Source organism: Sapajus apella, unplaced genomic scaffold (genome assembly GCF_009761245.1).
Source record: "Sapajus apella isolate SASKATOON/1434 unplaced genomic scaffold, GSC_monkey_1.0 scaffold33, whole genome shotgun sequence".
NCBI classification, from domain to species: Eukaryota; Metazoa; Chordata; class Mammalia; order Primates; family Cebidae; genus Sapajus; species Sapajus apella.
Genome location: NW_022436973.1, coordinates 2,149,127 through 2,166,070, shown reverse-complemented (window position 1 = coordinate 2,166,070; position 16,944 = coordinate 2,149,127). Strand labels below are relative to the sequence as shown.

General features: G+C 41.1%; 1 protein-coding gene across 3 annotated transcripts in view; it reads right to left on the bottom strand.

The window, feature by feature from the left end:
• The window catches only part of CHD6 (chromodomain helicase DNA binding protein 6), a 193,934-nt gene that overhangs the window by 31,546 nt on the left and 145,444 nt on the right, over nucleotides 1-16,944 (bottom strand). For all 3 annotated transcript variants that reach the window (XM_032294922.1, XM_032294924.1, XM_032294923.1), the window contains 4 exons: nucleotides 14,748-14,837; nucleotides 12,519-12,622; nucleotides 7,512-7,641; nucleotides 5,404-5,464 (listed from right to left, as the gene is read on the bottom strand). In XM_032294922.1, the coding sequence (XP_032150813.1) occupies nucleotides 5,404-5,464; nucleotides 7,512-7,641; nucleotides 12,519-12,622; nucleotides 14,748-14,837 (385 nt within the window). The remainder of the gene's footprint in view (nucleotides 1-5,403; nucleotides 5,465-7,511; nucleotides 7,642-12,518; nucleotides 12,623-14,747; nucleotides 14,838-16,944) is intronic.

Sequence of the window (16,944 nt, the reverse complement as noted above, 5' to 3'; positions counted from 1 at the left end):
AGCAGGCTACCTGGAAATGGCAAAGGATGCAGACAAAAGAAGCCCTCAAAAAAAAGCCTGCCAGTCGTGGTGACTCATGACTGTAATCCCAGCACTTTGGGAAGCTGAGGTGGGTGGATCACCTGAGGTCAGGAGTTTGAGACCAGCCTGGCTAACATGGTAAAACTCGGTCTCTACTAAAAATCCAAAAAATTAGCTGGTCATAGTGGTACATGCCTGTAATCCTAGCTACTTGGGAGGTCGAGGCAAAACAATCACTTGAAGCTGGGAGGTAGAGATTGCAGTGAGCTGAGATTGTGCCATTGCACTCCAGCCTGGGCAACAAGAGCGCAACTCTGTCTCGAAACAAAAACAAAAGCCTGCTCTCTCTAGTTAAGGAGTAGGAAGAGGCAGGTTAGGAACACAGAAAATATTAAGACAATAACTGCCATACCCCAGCCCAACAATGCAGAAGAGACTGTGTCTCAAGTCTACCATGGCAGCAAAGTCTGAGTGGGAGCTTAGACTTCTACTTTTTCCAGGTGGTAATAGGGTACCCCATTCCCCTGCTGGGGTGGTATCAGAAAAAGCTAAGCAGGAAGTTAGGACTTTCAACCCTGACAGGTAGTCATGTGGTCTCCCACCCCAACCCATGGTGGAGCTGAATTTCCATCCCTGCTCAACAGTAATGAGAAACATCCCCTTTAGGGGTTAATGGGAGGAGACTGGGAACATGAATTTTTGCTTCCACCTCACAGAAACAAGGTGCCCCCCACCACCTCTGTTCTCCTGCCAAGAGAGGTGTCAGAAGTCAGCTGAAAGACAATGTTTAAATAAGAACCAGAGTCTCACAATATAATGTCCAAAATGTCCAGGTTCCAATAAAAAAATCACATACCAAGAACCAAGATCTCAAACTGAATGAAAAAAAGACAAAAGAGGCCAATGCTGAGAGAAAAGATCTTAGAATGGTCTGACATAAGAATTTAACACAGTCATCAGTGAGCCATTCTGAACACGCTTGCCACAAATGAAAAAATGGAAAGTTGCAGCAAAGAAACAAAGATCTAAAGAATCTCTGAATTCAAAGGGAAATTTTAGGTTTAAAAAGTACAATAAACTGGAACAAAAACAACAAATGCCAAAAACAAAAACCTCAAACTCTCAACAGAAGGCTCAACAGCAGAATGGAGGAAGAAAATAATCAGTGATCTCAAGACAGAAAAACGGAAAGTACCCAATGTGAATAACAGGAAAAAAAAAAATGAACAGAGCCTTATAGACCCATGGGTCTATAACAAAAGATCTAATCTTCATTCTTCTATCCCAGAAGGGGAGGAGGAAGAGGACAGGGCAAAAGAAATACCTGAAGAAATCGTAGCTGAAAATGCTTCACATTCAGCAAAAGACAGAAATCAGATTTAAGATGAGTGAACTCCAAATAGGGTAAGCTCACAAAAATCCACATAAAATCATAAACTTCTGAAAACTAAAGACAAAGAAAAAATCTTGAAAGCATCAAGAGAGAAAAGACACATTACCAATAGGGGAAAAACAACTTGAATGACAGATTTCTCATCAGAAACCATGGAAACCAGAAGAAAGTGGTACAACATTAAGAGCTGAAAGAAAAGAACTATCAACCCAGAATCCTGTATCTGGTGAAAATGTGCTTCAGGAATAAAGGGGATATTAAGACATTCTCAGACAAAGAAAAAGTAAGGATATTAAAACATCCTCAGATGAAGAAAAACTAACAGAACTGTCTGACAGTTCTCTAGACCACCTTAAAAGAGTAGTTAAAGAGATCTCTCTAAACAGAAAGAAAACAATAAAAGAAGGAATCTTGGAACACCAGGAAGAAAAAGAACACAGTAGAAAAAAATAGGGGTAAATATAGCAGACTTTCCTTTCCCTCTTGAGTTTTCTGTTATGTTTGACAGTTGAGGCAAAAATGTTAACATTATCTGCTAAGAAACAGTTAAGACAACTACATTATAAATGGCAGAGGGTAAAGGAAAAAAATGAAGTAAGGTTTTTACACTTCACCTGAACTGATAAAATGACAGTAGACTGTGATATATTACCTATAAATATATAAAACACCTAGAACCATGAAAAAGGTATTAAATACAGATAAATCACAATAAGATAATAAAAAATGCTCATGTAAACCAGAGGAAGACAGGAAAAATAAAAAAAAAGTCAGAGAACACAAAGAGAAGACATTAAATGTAAATGGTCTGAATAATAGCAACTAGAAGACAGAGATTGGCAGAGTGTATTAAAGATTATGATCTACCTGTATAGGAAACTCACTTCAAATATAATAAAGGCAGGTTGAAATAAAAGAATAAAAAAGTTATAGTTATGCAAACATTAATCAAGGGAAACTAAGAGTAGCTATATTAATTTATCAGGAGTAGCTATATTAATTTATTAGATAAAGTACACTTCAGAGCAAAGAAAATTACCAGAGACAAGAGAAGGACATTATATAATGATAATAGGGTCAATCTGCCAAGAACATATAATTCTCTCTATACATTTTTTGGCATAGAATCTCGCTCTGTTGCTCAGGCTGGAGTACAGTGGCGCAATCATGGCTCACTGCAACCTCTGCCTTCCGGGTTCAAGTGGTTCTCATGCCTCAGCTTCCTGAGTAGCTGGAATTATAGGCATGTGTCATCATGCCTGGCTAATTTCGTATTTTTTGTAAAGATGGGGTTTCACCATGTTGATCAGGCTGGTCTCAAACCCCTGGCCTCAAGTGATCTGCCCTCTTTGGCCTCCCAAAGTGCTAAGACTACAGGTGTGAGTCACAGCACCTGGCAAGAACAGATAATTCTAAATATGTATGCACCAAACAGAGCTGCAAAATATGTGAAGCAAAACCCGACAGAACTGAAAGGAGAAATAAATAAATCTACAATTTGAGACTTCAATATTCTCTCAACAACTGATGAAATGACTAGACAGATAATCAGCAAGGATACAGAAAAACTCAACAGCATCAACCAACAGGACCTAGTCAATGTCTATACTGCATCCAACAAAACCAAAATGCATGCCAAGTGCCCAGTGAACATATACCAAGATATAGCGTATGCTGGGCTATAAAACAAACAACAAATTTAAAACAACTGAAATTATATAGATATGTTCTCTGATTATAATCGAATTGAACTAGAGATCAGTAACAGAAATGTAATGAGGAAATCTCCAAACACTTGGACACTAAATGATAAACACCTAAATAATTCACAAATCAAAAGAGGAAGTCTCAAGGGAAATTAAAAAAAAATACATTAAACTGAATGAAAGTGAAAATATAACACAGCAGAATTAATGAAACATAGCTAAAGCAATGCTGAGAGACATTTATAGCACTAAATGCATATATCAGACAAGTAGAAAAATTTCATATCAATAATACAGAAGCTCCCACCTCAAAAGCTAGAAAAGGGCTGGGCACAATGGCTCATGCCTTTAATCTCAGCACTTTGGGAGACCAAGGAGGGAGGACTGCTTGAACCCAGGAGTTCAATCTTAGCCTGGGCAACACAGCAAGCAAGACCCTGTCTCTACAAAAAAATAGAAAAAATTAGCTAGGTGTGGTGGTATGCGCCTGTGGTTCCTACTACTTGGGAGGCTGAGCTGGGGGCATCATTTGAGCCTGGAAGGTCAAGGCTGTAGTGAGCTATGATTGCATCATTGCATTCCAGTCTAGGTGAAAGAGTGAGACCCTGAGACAAAAAAAAAACCAAAAACAAAACAAAACAAAAAAAACAGAAAATGCAGAGGTATATAGTAAGATTCAGTATCATAAAAACCCAGTGAAGATGTCAATTCTCCCCAAAGTGATACAAAGGTTTAATGCAATGCCTATCAAAATCCCAGCAACAGTTTCTATGGATAAGATTATTCTAAAATTTATACGGAAAGGCAAAGGAATAAGAAAAGCAAAAAAACAATTTTGAAAAAGAAGAAAAAAGTGGGAGGTATCAATCTATCAAATTTTAAAGCTTATGGTATTGCTATGGCACTCAAGACCGTGCTACTGGCAGAGGAAAAGACAACTATATCAATGGAAAAGGGCAGCAAACTCAGAAATAGAGCCCACAAATATGCCAACTGCTTTAAAATTTTTTTTTATTTTTTATTTTTTGTAGAGACAAGGTCTCACTATGTTGCCCAGGCTAGTCTTGAACTCCTGGGCTCAAGGGATCCTCCCTAAAAAGACAAACTACAGGGTGGGAGAAAATACTTGCAAACCACGCATCTGACAAAACACTAATACCTAAAATATATAAAGAACTCTAGAGAATCAACATTAAAACAAACAATGGAATTAGAATATGGGCAAGGGACATAAACATTTCCCTGAAAAGGATATACAGATGGCAACTAAACACATGAAAGATGTTCAACATCATTAGCCATCACAAATTAAAACCACAACAAGGTATTATTACACACCTAACAGAATGGCTCAAGTAAAAACTAGTGACCACACCAAATGCTGGTGAGGATGGAGAATGCAGAGAAAGAGGATCTCTCATACATTGCTAGTGGGAATGGAAAATGGTATAGCCAGTCTGGAAAACAATTTGGTAATTTCTTAAAAAAACAAAATACGTAACCATGATATGACCCAGCAGTTACACTCCTGGGCATTTATCCCAGAGAAATAAAAATGTATGTTCATATAAAAATCTATATGCAAATATTTACAGAGGACTTATTCTTAACAGTCAAAAGATAGAAACAATGCAGACGTCCTTCAATGGATGAATGGTTGAACAAACTGTGGTCAGTACTACTCAGCAGAGAAAAGGATGAACTGCTGATACAGACAACCAGCTAGGTGAATCCCCAGGGAATTTTGCTGTGTGAAAAAGCCAATCCCCAAAGTTTACATACTGTATGATTCCACTTGCAGAACATTCTTAAAGTGACAAAATCATAAAAAATAGAGAACAGATGAGTGGTTGCCAGGAATTTAAAGAGGGGTGAAGGCAGAAGGAAGAAGATGTGGTTATAAGACAGCAACATGATGAATCTTTGTGGTCATGGAAATGTCCCGTATCTTGACTCAATCCATATCAGTATCCTGGTTGTGATATTGTACTACAATTTTGCAAGATGCCACTATGAGGGCAAACTGGATAAACGGTATATGTGATTTCTGTATTATATTTTACAACTACATATCAAATATACAGTTATCTCAGAATAAAAAGTTTAATTACAATAAAAATGCAATGCAGTCTGTACATGTAAAATTTTCATAATAAAATGTTGGGGAAAATGCAACGTAATTGTAGCAATGCAATCAAGTTCCCCCAGATCACTACCAAGATGGGGATTTCTTTCTTAATATGAAAGACAGTGTGGATGACTAAAATTGCACATTTCACTCACCGTTTGTTTCTGGAGGCCATCTACTTTGTCCTCAGCATTGTCTTCTTTATCTGTGTTGCCTCTAAATAAAAGTAAAAAAAAAAAAGGCATCACATACTACCTAGTCCCCCTTATCCACAGTTTCAATTACCCTGGTCAACCAACAGTCCAAAAATACTCAGATATTTTGGGGGAGAGAGAGAAATCACATTCATATAACTTTTATTACCGTATATTGTTATAACTGTTCTATTTTATTATTATTGTAGTTAATCCTTTATTGTCCTGAATTTATAAATTAAACTTCACCACAGGTATGTTTACAGAGGAGAAAACACAGTTTATCCAGGGTTTGGTATTATCTGAAATTTCAGGTACCCCCGTGGATAAAGGGGGACTTCTGAGTCAGTCCTCTGCAGCCATGGAGGATTGGTTCTCGGATCCTCAGGGATACCAGTTATCAGCAGATGATCAAGATCCTTGATTGGCCCTCTGTATCTGAGAGTTCTGCATCCACAGACAAGAGGGCTGACAATAGATCCCTTCCTCTGTAGGCATTCCAAGTCTTAGTTTTTCCTTCCCTTGTGGGAGAACTCAAGAGACACTGAGAATGAGAGAAACTATCACCAAACAGTCATCAATTCTACAGGCAAGGACCTTTATTCAACTGAGATGGCGGGCATGAGGCTCCAGCTTCACGTCTACTCAGGCAAATTCTGAAAAAGGTAATTTCTGCCCATCAAGAGTCATCTGAACATGTGACTCTGATAAAAGCACACACTCTAGAAACTGAAGGCTGTGCACCCCAAATGAGGCCTAATGTTGCAGCTCCCTGGTCACAGTACGATGGATCTTCCCACAGAATCGCACTTGGCACAAATCAATCATTGGAAGGGAGGTCTGCTGCCACCGGTTAAGAAGGACATTTTCCCCTTGTTACCATCAGACCCTTGATGCTAGGTCAGCTGCCTAATGTCTTCTCTTTTGTGAGCTTAACTATTGCTGATGCTTCCCTATTTTACAAAGATTCCCTTAAAAACTGACTTCGATTGAAATAGTCCTGTCCCAAATATTCTTGTACTTGCTGCTCAAGTTCTAGAGGCAAGATAAGCTCCTGGCTTTACTGCTTAACCACAGAAAGAAAAGACACCCCACAAAAAAAAGCCTTTATGCCACCTTCAGGCACGCATTCAGGGAGTGTTTTCCCTGAATCAGTGAATGTAACATGAGAATCGCCAGTCACGTGGGCCTTTGTTAATATCTCCCAGAATGCATCTCTGTTATCTGTCCACAAGAAACACGCTGGGGCAGCTGAAGTGTTGGTTAGGGACTAAGGACAGATGGAAAATGCACTGAACACTTTTCTTGGCCTGAGCAAATAGGGGCTCCTGGCAGTGTCACACTCTCAGGCCTGGCCACAGCCCTGGACAATGCAAAGCAGTATCTGCTACCTTTGGGGAGAAACTAAGAGATAAATCCTAAGAGATAAGCTAAGAGATAAATGCTACGTTTTCAAAAATATATATAGATATATAATTCAGATAACTACAATTTTTAGCCATTTATTTAGCTTTCCTGTGTATTTATGTCAAGAGTAAATAAAAATGAGTCAAAGGAGATGCCTTCCATATTTTTTTGCACACAATCCATGGACAAGCTGAAATGTCATCGCCATCAAGGAGCGATGGTCATCCTGGTCATGGACTCCGCAATTCTTAGACAGTATTGGAATTTCATCTGAGGAACTGCAATTCAAAGTCAGGAAGGCCGTACTTGTGTCTGTTCTTAGCTTTCTGTCAGGTATAGAGGTCTGAGCTCTTCCACAGGAATCCTCTGACCAGACAAGAGATGGGCATGGTTAGAAAGCTGGGCATGGTTTGGCAGCCTGGAAAACTCATGAGGAACAGAAACCAGTATTTGGTTCAAAGTGCTTGGAAGTCCAAGAGCAGGTCTGAGGCAGAGTAGGGTGTAACCAAATAGCAATTATGAAAAACAATGGCATTGCGGCAAGGTGTAGGGAGATACCTGACACTGAGGGAGAGACACAAAGAGTGCTGGGTATATGAGGAAGGGGTCACAGATCAGTGGCATGGCACATCACATCAGTGCTGGCCTACGTGACTTCTCACCTTTCAGGAATGTCTGAGGTCCCATCCGTAACACCCTGTTCTGCAGAAAGGGACTTCTCATCTGGCATCCCAACTTTCTCCAGGAAGCAAAGTGCTGGGTCTGCTCGCATGGCATTGTACCTTTCATACCCTGAAAAACAGTGGTGAGAAATGCCAGAAGTCACATCAGAACTCACAACATTTGCTTTGGGTCCTAGTCTTTTTATTTTCCTTATTTAGTAAAGAACAAAACAAACACAAAAAGTACTTATTTAAGATTAATAAGATCCTATAAGACTATCAGGGAAAAATCCTAGAGCTAAAAGCAGACACCTTTCAGTAGTGTTTGACCAACAAACAATGGCTTACAGAAATACTCAGTGTCCTCGAAAAGATGCAATTGTATAGATACAAGTCTCATGTTTGCTGCTTCTTGTCAGTTGGTTTTGCAACTTCTTCCCCCATCCTCAACTCTGGATACCTTGTTATGTCTTTAGTGACCCTTGTTTTCTTATAGTTCATTTTTTTTCCTTATAGTTCATTTATATCCTACATATCGGAAAGGGAAGCTGAACAACATGAAGGAAAGCAGGACTGAAATATAAAGAGAACTATGATGATTGATTACTGGATTAAGACAGACCTGTGGCCTCTGCATCACAAACTCAGTACAAATCCTAATCTATGCTGGCCAGGGCTTTGGAACTGCTCCTCACCACATCCCAAAGTTAACAACAGTGTTTTGACCCAGAAGAGGGGCCTCAAAAAGGAAGCAAAACAATTAAAATAATCCCCCTTTTCAGTTTGATAAAGTCTATGTGTGAGGATTTATTTTATTGAACCTAATGTGCTCTTATTTAATGTACTCTTATTTTATTGAACCTCATGTACACTCAGCATTTGGCCACATAAAAGGCAGGGAGTCCCCATCACAGGAGATGGAAGAGCTGAGTGTAAGTGAGAACGAGCCTGGGTCTCAGAAACAAACCTGATTTTACTGCGTTTGGTATTTCATTTCTATCTTGGTTTGTTCTTGCATCACTGTTGACGCAGTTGTATCTTTCACGCTGTAGGTAGCACATGGTTCTTTTTCCTCAGGAGCTATGGGTAGCTGATCTTTTAATCCACAGTGACTCTCCTGCTATCTCCACGACAGGTGCTGCCCACATAGGTACCTGGCACGAGAAGCTCTGCGGTGCCTTATGTTCTTTACTCACTTATTCTTTAGGGTAATTACTTGATTGCCCTAAGTCTCTCTTATGAGGTCATGAGCTTCCTAGGAGGAGAACCTGTATCTGTTTCACTCATCATTATTTAGCCAGTATCTAGCAAAGAGCCTGATACTGTACAGACTCAACAAACAACTGGCCAGATGAGTCGGTTTTGCCTACATTCTTTCTCTTCCAATCACTGTTGTAGGAAGAACCACTCTCACCCTTTCCCCATGTTCCTGCCTCAGCTCACATCAAAACAGAAACTTCTCCAATACTCCTGCTCCGAAGCAGATTCCAGCCAGTTTCTCCACCTGCTTCTCATGATGAGAGGGGTAATTTATATGACAGGTGAGATGGTGAAATCCTTCCCTTACTGTCCCCTTACTACTGAAGGAGGCCAACTGTTCAGGAGTATACACCTTCACACTCTGTGTTCAGGCATGGAGCAGGCTGGGATGCTTCCCTGACCTGGGCAAGGTTCTATTCTGTAGACCTTCTCTTGTCATGTGTAGATCTGAAGCCTAGAGGCAGATTCTGTATTTTTATTTCTCAATTAGCTGTGAAGCTGGAGGCAAGGAAGAGTGACTGATTCAGTCCCCTAGAAAACCTTATCAACTGTCCTGAAAAGAGGCCAGTAGGAGCTGCAACAGCAATACAAAGACAAACAGCAATGTGACAGGCCTGTGAGGGGGTGTCGGCTGCCTGCTTCTTCTCACTTAGTCTATAAGCTGCTCTCTAAGAATAGCATGCCTGATACACACCTTCCCTGCCAGGTGAATCGACAGAAACTTTTAAATGAGGAGCAAGGTTTAAAGTGAAAAGAGTTAGGTATACCCGGCTTTAGCTATCAACTTCGCCACTTACTAAAGAAAGGGGTGGTCAGATGTGCTACCTAGATGAAGACAGGTCTAAACCTTAAATCATGGAATAGACAGCACCCCGCCAGGGGCAGGATCAGATTCGGAGCCTAGAGGGTGCCAAGGAGGATGGGCCCACGAGGCATCTGTCCAACCTCATCTAAGTTGACTCCAATGTAACAATCCAACTAAACTGATCTGGCCTTATGTAAAGTCTGGATTTATGGCTTAGGATCAGTCTCCAAGCACATGAGAATAGAGGTTGTTTCTTCTTCTGTCTTTATACCGTTATCTGCTAAACTCATCCTGTACAACAAGACACTTAGAAATGGTTCAAATCACCTTCAAGGCATCTGCCCCTCAGCCCTAGCTATAAATTCCAAGCTCACTTCAACTAGCAATCTGTGAGAATCTGAATGGAATTGAGTGATGAAGTATTATCTTAACATTGTGTGATCGGGAAACGCAAATTAATTTATATTCTGCAAAACTGCTTCAATGAACAGAAGAGTTTGGGAATGACCTTATGGATCATCTGGGTTGACTCTATCTTCAGTATGAGACTAAGAGAGCTACTGATTAATCCTAATACCTGGAACCGTGATTAGGGTTAGGAAACTAAAAGGTAGAGCACCAATAATAACTTGTCTTTTCGAGGTGGTCACACCTGTGAGATGTTAAGATGATGCTTCATCACTCAATTCTATTCAGATTCTCAGATTGCCAGTTGAGGTGAACTTGGACCTCCTTCTGAGGCTATGTCCTTTGCATGAGAATATTAATTTTTATCTTCCTGATGAGTTATATCTATCATCATTGTGTAATAACCCCCTTTCTTCCAGATTGTGTTTTGTGCCTCACAGACCATGTGATATTGATTTGCCTTACTGGGTTGTTGGTAGCATTTTCTGGGCATGTCTTGTTTCACCTCGTGGATGTCAACTTCACTCTGTCTTCTATGTCTCATCTTCTCTTTCATGTCTTCATCTCTTTATTTCTCAGGGATATGTTTCTTTAGCTCTGCTTTCTTGGGCTAGAGAGCTTTTTCTTGCTTCCGTTTGCTGGAGGGGCAACCCTTTCAAGGTCATGTTTCCCATTTCTGTGGGTATTAAAACTCCAGTCTCTCTGGTCCACTATCATATTGGCCCCTAAGCTTTCAGTTCTGCCTTTAAATGACTTTTGCACTTGGGGACTTTCCCTTATATCTTCCAAGTCCTGATTCGCCTTGGCTTTTGGTATGTCTATGGTGGGTGTATTGGGATGGAGGAGGAAGTAGCAGCACGTAAATTCTACCTGTCATGCTGCTGGGACTTCTCTTTTCACAGCATGTTCTCACCATGCAGGGATTTGGCAATGTGCCCCAAAACCACCACTGAAATGAGACCTAGGGTCACTAGGCCTTCCCACACACACCAAATTCAGATACTCTGGAATCTGGGTGCCTTTAGCAGCCTGTCATCTTCTGGGGTCCTTCCAAAACTAGATTAAACCAAGTCTGGGTAGCACTGTGGTACCTTGTGACTAACAGGGAGGTCACACACTTCTTTCCACTCTGGAGCGGAGTTTTATTCCTGCACTGTCCAACAGAGGAGCCACTAGCCACATGGGGCTATTTAATTTAAATTAATTAAAAGTACATAAAAATACACTTGCTCAGTTACATTAGTCACATTTTAAGTGCTCAATAGTGGCTTCTGCAGCAGACAGTGCAGAATTAGGACATTTCTATCACTGCATGTAGTTCTACTGGACAGCACTGCTTTAGTCTAACCCCAGTGGTTTGACACAGGGTTCTCAGCAGCACTGCACTCTCAATACCAGTATCCAAATTTTGAGTGGATTCCAAATTAAAATATATATAGGCCTGGTTGTTACTTAAGTGTAGCTGGTCAGCCTGTAAAAGTTGAAGAATTCCCTTTAAAGAGCATGCATTAGAAAGTTAACAACCTTCCAAAGGCAGAGTAATATGGGAGAGTGGAATAGCACCCAGCACCTCTTAGGTACCAAGCACTGTTCTAGGTGGTCTACATTTAATGTAATATTTAATCTTTAAATAGCCCCTAGGTAGGCTGTTTTGATACTATACCTTCTCCATCGTATATGTGAAAAATAAGTCAGAGAAGCTTATGACTTGCCCAATGTCACACATTTACTAAGTAGTGAAGTTGACAGCTAAAGCCAGGCATACCTAACTCTTTTCACTTTAAGCCTTGCTCCTCATTTAAAAGTTTCTGTCGATTCACCTGGCAGGGAAGGTGTGTATCAGGCATAGTATGGGTGACTATCACTTGACACTTTCATCATTCATTTTAATGGCTGGCAGCTGGCTGAAAGCAAGGGCAGCTGTTTAAAACACTGCTAGAGGTGAAGAAAGGAGGCACTTACTTCAGTTTTTCCAAGTGTTTAGAAAACTTCTCAGTCCCTTTTAGTTGCTTGATTACCACATTTTTAAAAAAGATCATCTATTTTATCTTCTATGCTTAGTTTTTAAAATGCCAATGGCGTAAAAGATATACACTAGGAATATGTAGATTATCTAAAATGACCTTAGAATTCTACACATATATGAAATGTTGAAACTCAGCATTTCCCACCATTTATTTACTCCTTCATTCAAGAAACAATGGGTGCCTACTAGGTGCCAGGCACTGGAACTATTAGAGGCAGCCACATATCTGACAGCATGGACAGGCAAGGGAGGAAGATACACACCAAACAGGTTCTTTGTGGCCTTAATGTTTCCTAATAATATAATATTCATACTATTATTGTGAGCCATATATTTATCTGGTGGAAATTCCAAGGGGGCAGTGGTGAGGGTCTGCTCTCTAAGATGAATGTGTAAGAGAATGATGGAGGAGTTTTGCAGAAACATGCTGAGCTTAGTCAGAGCATCTGAACTCATCCTTCCGGGGGGAAACTGATCCAGAAGGGAACACCTTCAGAGAAATACACACCATGCTTGAACACGCCAATGAGAAGGGACTTATCGGCCTCAGCATCCCACCAATCCACGGGGATCTCCATGTAGTCGATGTCAGGCAGAGGCACGTCCAGCTCCCTAGGGAAGGAAGGGCGTAGACTCAAAACAACACAAAAGTTACTGGCCTAACCCTGGTATTAGGCTACAGTCCTAGTTACATGCTGAGATGCTAAAGTAACAATAAACAAAAGGGTTAGGAAGGCCGTGGCTCACTGTTTCTCAACCAGGGCTTTGCATCAGAATCACTTAGGGAGTGATTTAAGCATAAGTGCTTGATTTCCGGGCTCTACCTTTGACTGAGCCAGTTACACAGTCTTGAAGCACCTCTTGGAGAACCCAATCTCAGCTGGTCTAGGGTGGCATCTTGAGATCCACATGTATGGAGTTCTGATGTGCACCTCATGTGAACCACAGCAAAGGCCATTGATATATTGGACCTCTGAAGGCAGAACTTCCCCAAACAGTTGAATGCATACATGATTGAATGTTTAAGACAGTGCCCAAATCATCTTGGCTCAGTATGTTGCCTCAACAAGTAGAGATCTTAAGCACCATTTGAGAACAAAAGTCCACACTGCAACAACTGGGGATATCAGGAGGGCCTTTCAGAGGCTGACTGCCATAACAGGTGGCACCTCCTGGCAGTGGTCTATTAGGTCAAAATTGATCACAAACTGCATTGCTCCTGGCCAGAGGGATGCACATAACTCACTCTAGGGCACAGACATGCGAGTTTAGCCCCTCTCTGAGTTTCTGTCCATGTGTTGAGAGCTCACATACATCCTAAGTTCATTGTCTTCATTCATCTGAGTACAGTTCCTTGCTCTTTAAAGCTTTGGGGCTTAGGGAATAGCATGTACCTGGATGGCTCCTCCCTCCCCCTCCAGCTGCCTATGAAGTTTCTTCTATCAGGCTTTTACTGTGACACAGTACTGACTGCTCTTTGCCAGGCCCAGCTCCCTCTGTGGGGATAGTGTTTCCCGGCCCTCACCTTTCCAGTACCCAAGGCTCTGCCTGCACAGAGCCATGGCTGAATGACTTTTCTGGAATGAACTGCTGTTCATGCCTCATGGCAATTTCTCCACAATAAGATAGTCAACCTGAATAGGAGAGTGAGAGATAGAGGAATGCAGAGGAAGAAAGAGGGTGGGCAGCGGACTTACTCTCTCTGTGTTCTACCCAGCTACCACCTATGACTTCCTACACATGACAGAGTAAATTCAGAGTACTGCTGCCAGGTAACACCTGATGGAAATAATCAGGCTGAATTCTGCCGCATTTCTATGACTCAAATTGAACCTGTCTACCAAAACACATAGACTCCCTGTCCCTGCTGGAAATTACAATAGTGACTCTGGAAGGCATAGAAAGTGATAACAGTTGCTGAGAGGCCTGGCTCTGATTACAAGTTGCCCCATGGGTAGGGTGGTCTATGTCCCTCTTTCTTACTTTAGTGCTCCTATGACCCCTAAAGGCACTAGTATTGCTCAGTGGAAAGCAAGAGAAAGAATAAACCATGTCCCCAGCTAATCTCAACACAAAGTCCAAATATCAGCACTCTTGGTATTCTCTTGGAATGACAGGCGTGCACAGAGCTAGCAAACTGTATTTGGTGATCCCGTCTATAAACTGGGACTTTCTGACAGCTTTATTAAGTGACCGCTGAGAACCTAGTAGCCTTACTTTTGGAAATTTTGGGATACTCCCACAGGATTCTATAGCTTTCAAAACACTAATTTGCAAAACTAACATGCAACAAATCAAATAGGCCGCACGTATTATTAATATGATTAGCAAATAAAGGAAGTATGTATATGAATACTAAGGCCAACAATGGGATTCTGGGTAAAACTTCCAGTCTATACATGCCAGATCAGGAACTGACACTAATTCTACTGTAATCACTTAAGGTACAGAAATGACTGTTTTAAAAGGAAATTTACAACACTTTTGAGGGAAATAAGATGAACTAACTCATCAAGTGCTAGGTTTCTAAGAAATGGTTTTCTCCTTTATTTTATTTGTAGATGACCTGATGAATTGTCCTTACTCTACTTGCCTGTTCTCCCATCCGGGTCACTGGTCCTGAGCAAGGGGTGGGAGGAACATGGGCCTCTTTAAGCACAGGCAAGTTTGGCCAGCTCCATGAATAGGCATTTTGTATCAATTCTTTAACATTGATATGTTGTTTGATTTGTTTTACCTGGCAGGAGTTCCTTCAAATGCTTTCTCAGCTGCTTCTCCCAGGATTTCAGCTTTTAGATAGTACAGCATCCGGACTCGCAGAAGTACTCTATTAAAGGTGAACCCATTAATGTAAACATATTAGAACCCGTAATTCTGTGAACCACATCCCCAAGTTAACACTGGGAAATTCTGGGCATTCCCATGTAGTTAATATTATGAAGTAATAGAAGAGAAGGCACTAGAAAAACAAAACACTATGGCAGACGTTATTATGATCATTCCCATTTTACAAAAGAAAATGACTGCATCAGTTATCTGTTAGACCATCCTGTGAGCCATAGCGGGCCGCAGGAACAGACAGCGCTTCCCATCTTTAAGAGTACTCATCCCTTCCATGTGGCCACAGTGACCTCTTAGGCAGAATGGGCTTCCGAGAGGCCTGCTACTGACGAGTGAGTAAGGTCAACAGTGGTGCTTTCAAAGTTTCACTTGTACACAGTTAAATGAATAAAGGCAGGTGTCTATTTTTCATGGAAATACATCTTCTCTTCTGAGGTGCTCAATTCATTTTTATTCTGTATGGCCCATACTCAGGCTCCATGGGAATGCATCAAACGTGTCAGACAAACCAATTAAGCAAGTATTTGTTGGACAACTACTATATGCCCTGCATCATGCTTGGTGCTATAGGTATATAACAAAAGTAAATTAAACCCTGTTCTTGAGGAGGCTACAGCAGTCTAGTTGTGAAATGACACCAACCATGAAAAGAAAGCACAGGAGGTAACAGTGAGGGCCCAGGTTCAATGCGTGTAAAAACAGGGTAAAAGGAAGGGTAGGCAGATGTAGACCAGACCATAGGGCAGACCACTTTGAAGGAATGCTTCCTATTCAGGGACGTAAAGAGGTTTAGAAGAATGCTTGTAATTTGCTCAATACCAGCCAGAAATGAAGGCTAGCCATTAAAAATGAAAGCCCATTTACATAAGCTTATATAAGAACTGATCTCCAAATAAATTGTTTAAAAAGGGATCAAACAATATGTATCACAGATATTTTAAGGATGGAAAAAAGTGTCTGTACATTCGCATATGCTGGTACATGCACTGAGTATCTTTGGAAGAACCAGGTTGACAGTGGTTGACTCTAGAGATAACAACAGGGGAACCGGAGGTGGGAGGAAAACTTACTTTTCCCTACTTTTGTTTAAGAGATTCTAAACACATATATGTATTGCCTATTCAAAAGAAGTTAACATTGAAGGGTATGTACTATGGTTTGACTGTGTCCCCCAAAAGTTCGTGTGTTAGAAACAATTGCCATTGTAACAATATTAAGAGGTGGGACCTTTAGAAGTGATTGGGTCAAGAGGGCTCTGCTCCCATGAATGGGTTAATGCTGTTATGACAGGAGTGGATTCCTGATAAGGAATAAGCTCAGCCACATTTTCTCTATGTATCCCATGCAGATTTGCCATGGGATGCCTTTCGCCGTCAGATGACCCTTGCCCACAAGCTGGCATCACGCTCTTGGATATCCCAGCCCGCACAGCCATGAGCCAATATCCAGTCTGTGGTATTCTGTTATAGCAGCAGAAAATGGACTAAGACAAAGGGGTGAGGTCTCTAACAAAGCATAATTTCTATCTATTAAATCTGGGTAGACAGTGCTGCTGTGGGCTCAAGTTATAGGTGGAAATACATAAAGTTAGAACTTACAGATTGGAAAGAATCCTTGGTATCTCTGGTACACCATTTCTTATCTCAACTGTCAATCAACTCAAATAATTCTGAGATTTTTTTTTTTTTTTGAAATGGAATTTCACTCCTGTTGCCCAGGTTGGAGTGCAATGGCACGATCTCGACTCACTGCAACCTCCCCATCCTGGGTTCAAGCGATTCTCCTACCTCAGCCTCTAGAGTAGCTGGGATTACAGGTGCCCACCACCACATCTGGCTAATTTTTTTGTATTTTTAGTAGAGACGGGATTTCACCATGTTGGCCAGGCTGGTCTTGAACTCCTGACCTCAGGTGATCACCTGCTTCAGCCTCCCAAAGTGAGCCACCCCGCCTGGCCTGTTTTTTTTTTTTTTTTTTCCAAAGCCCAGAGAATAAGAACTCTTAAGAATTTACAACCACTGCCAATCCTTATTTGTACATGGTAGTAGCTGACAGCCTCCTTAGTAAAAACTGAAACAGAATGTCAGAGTTCT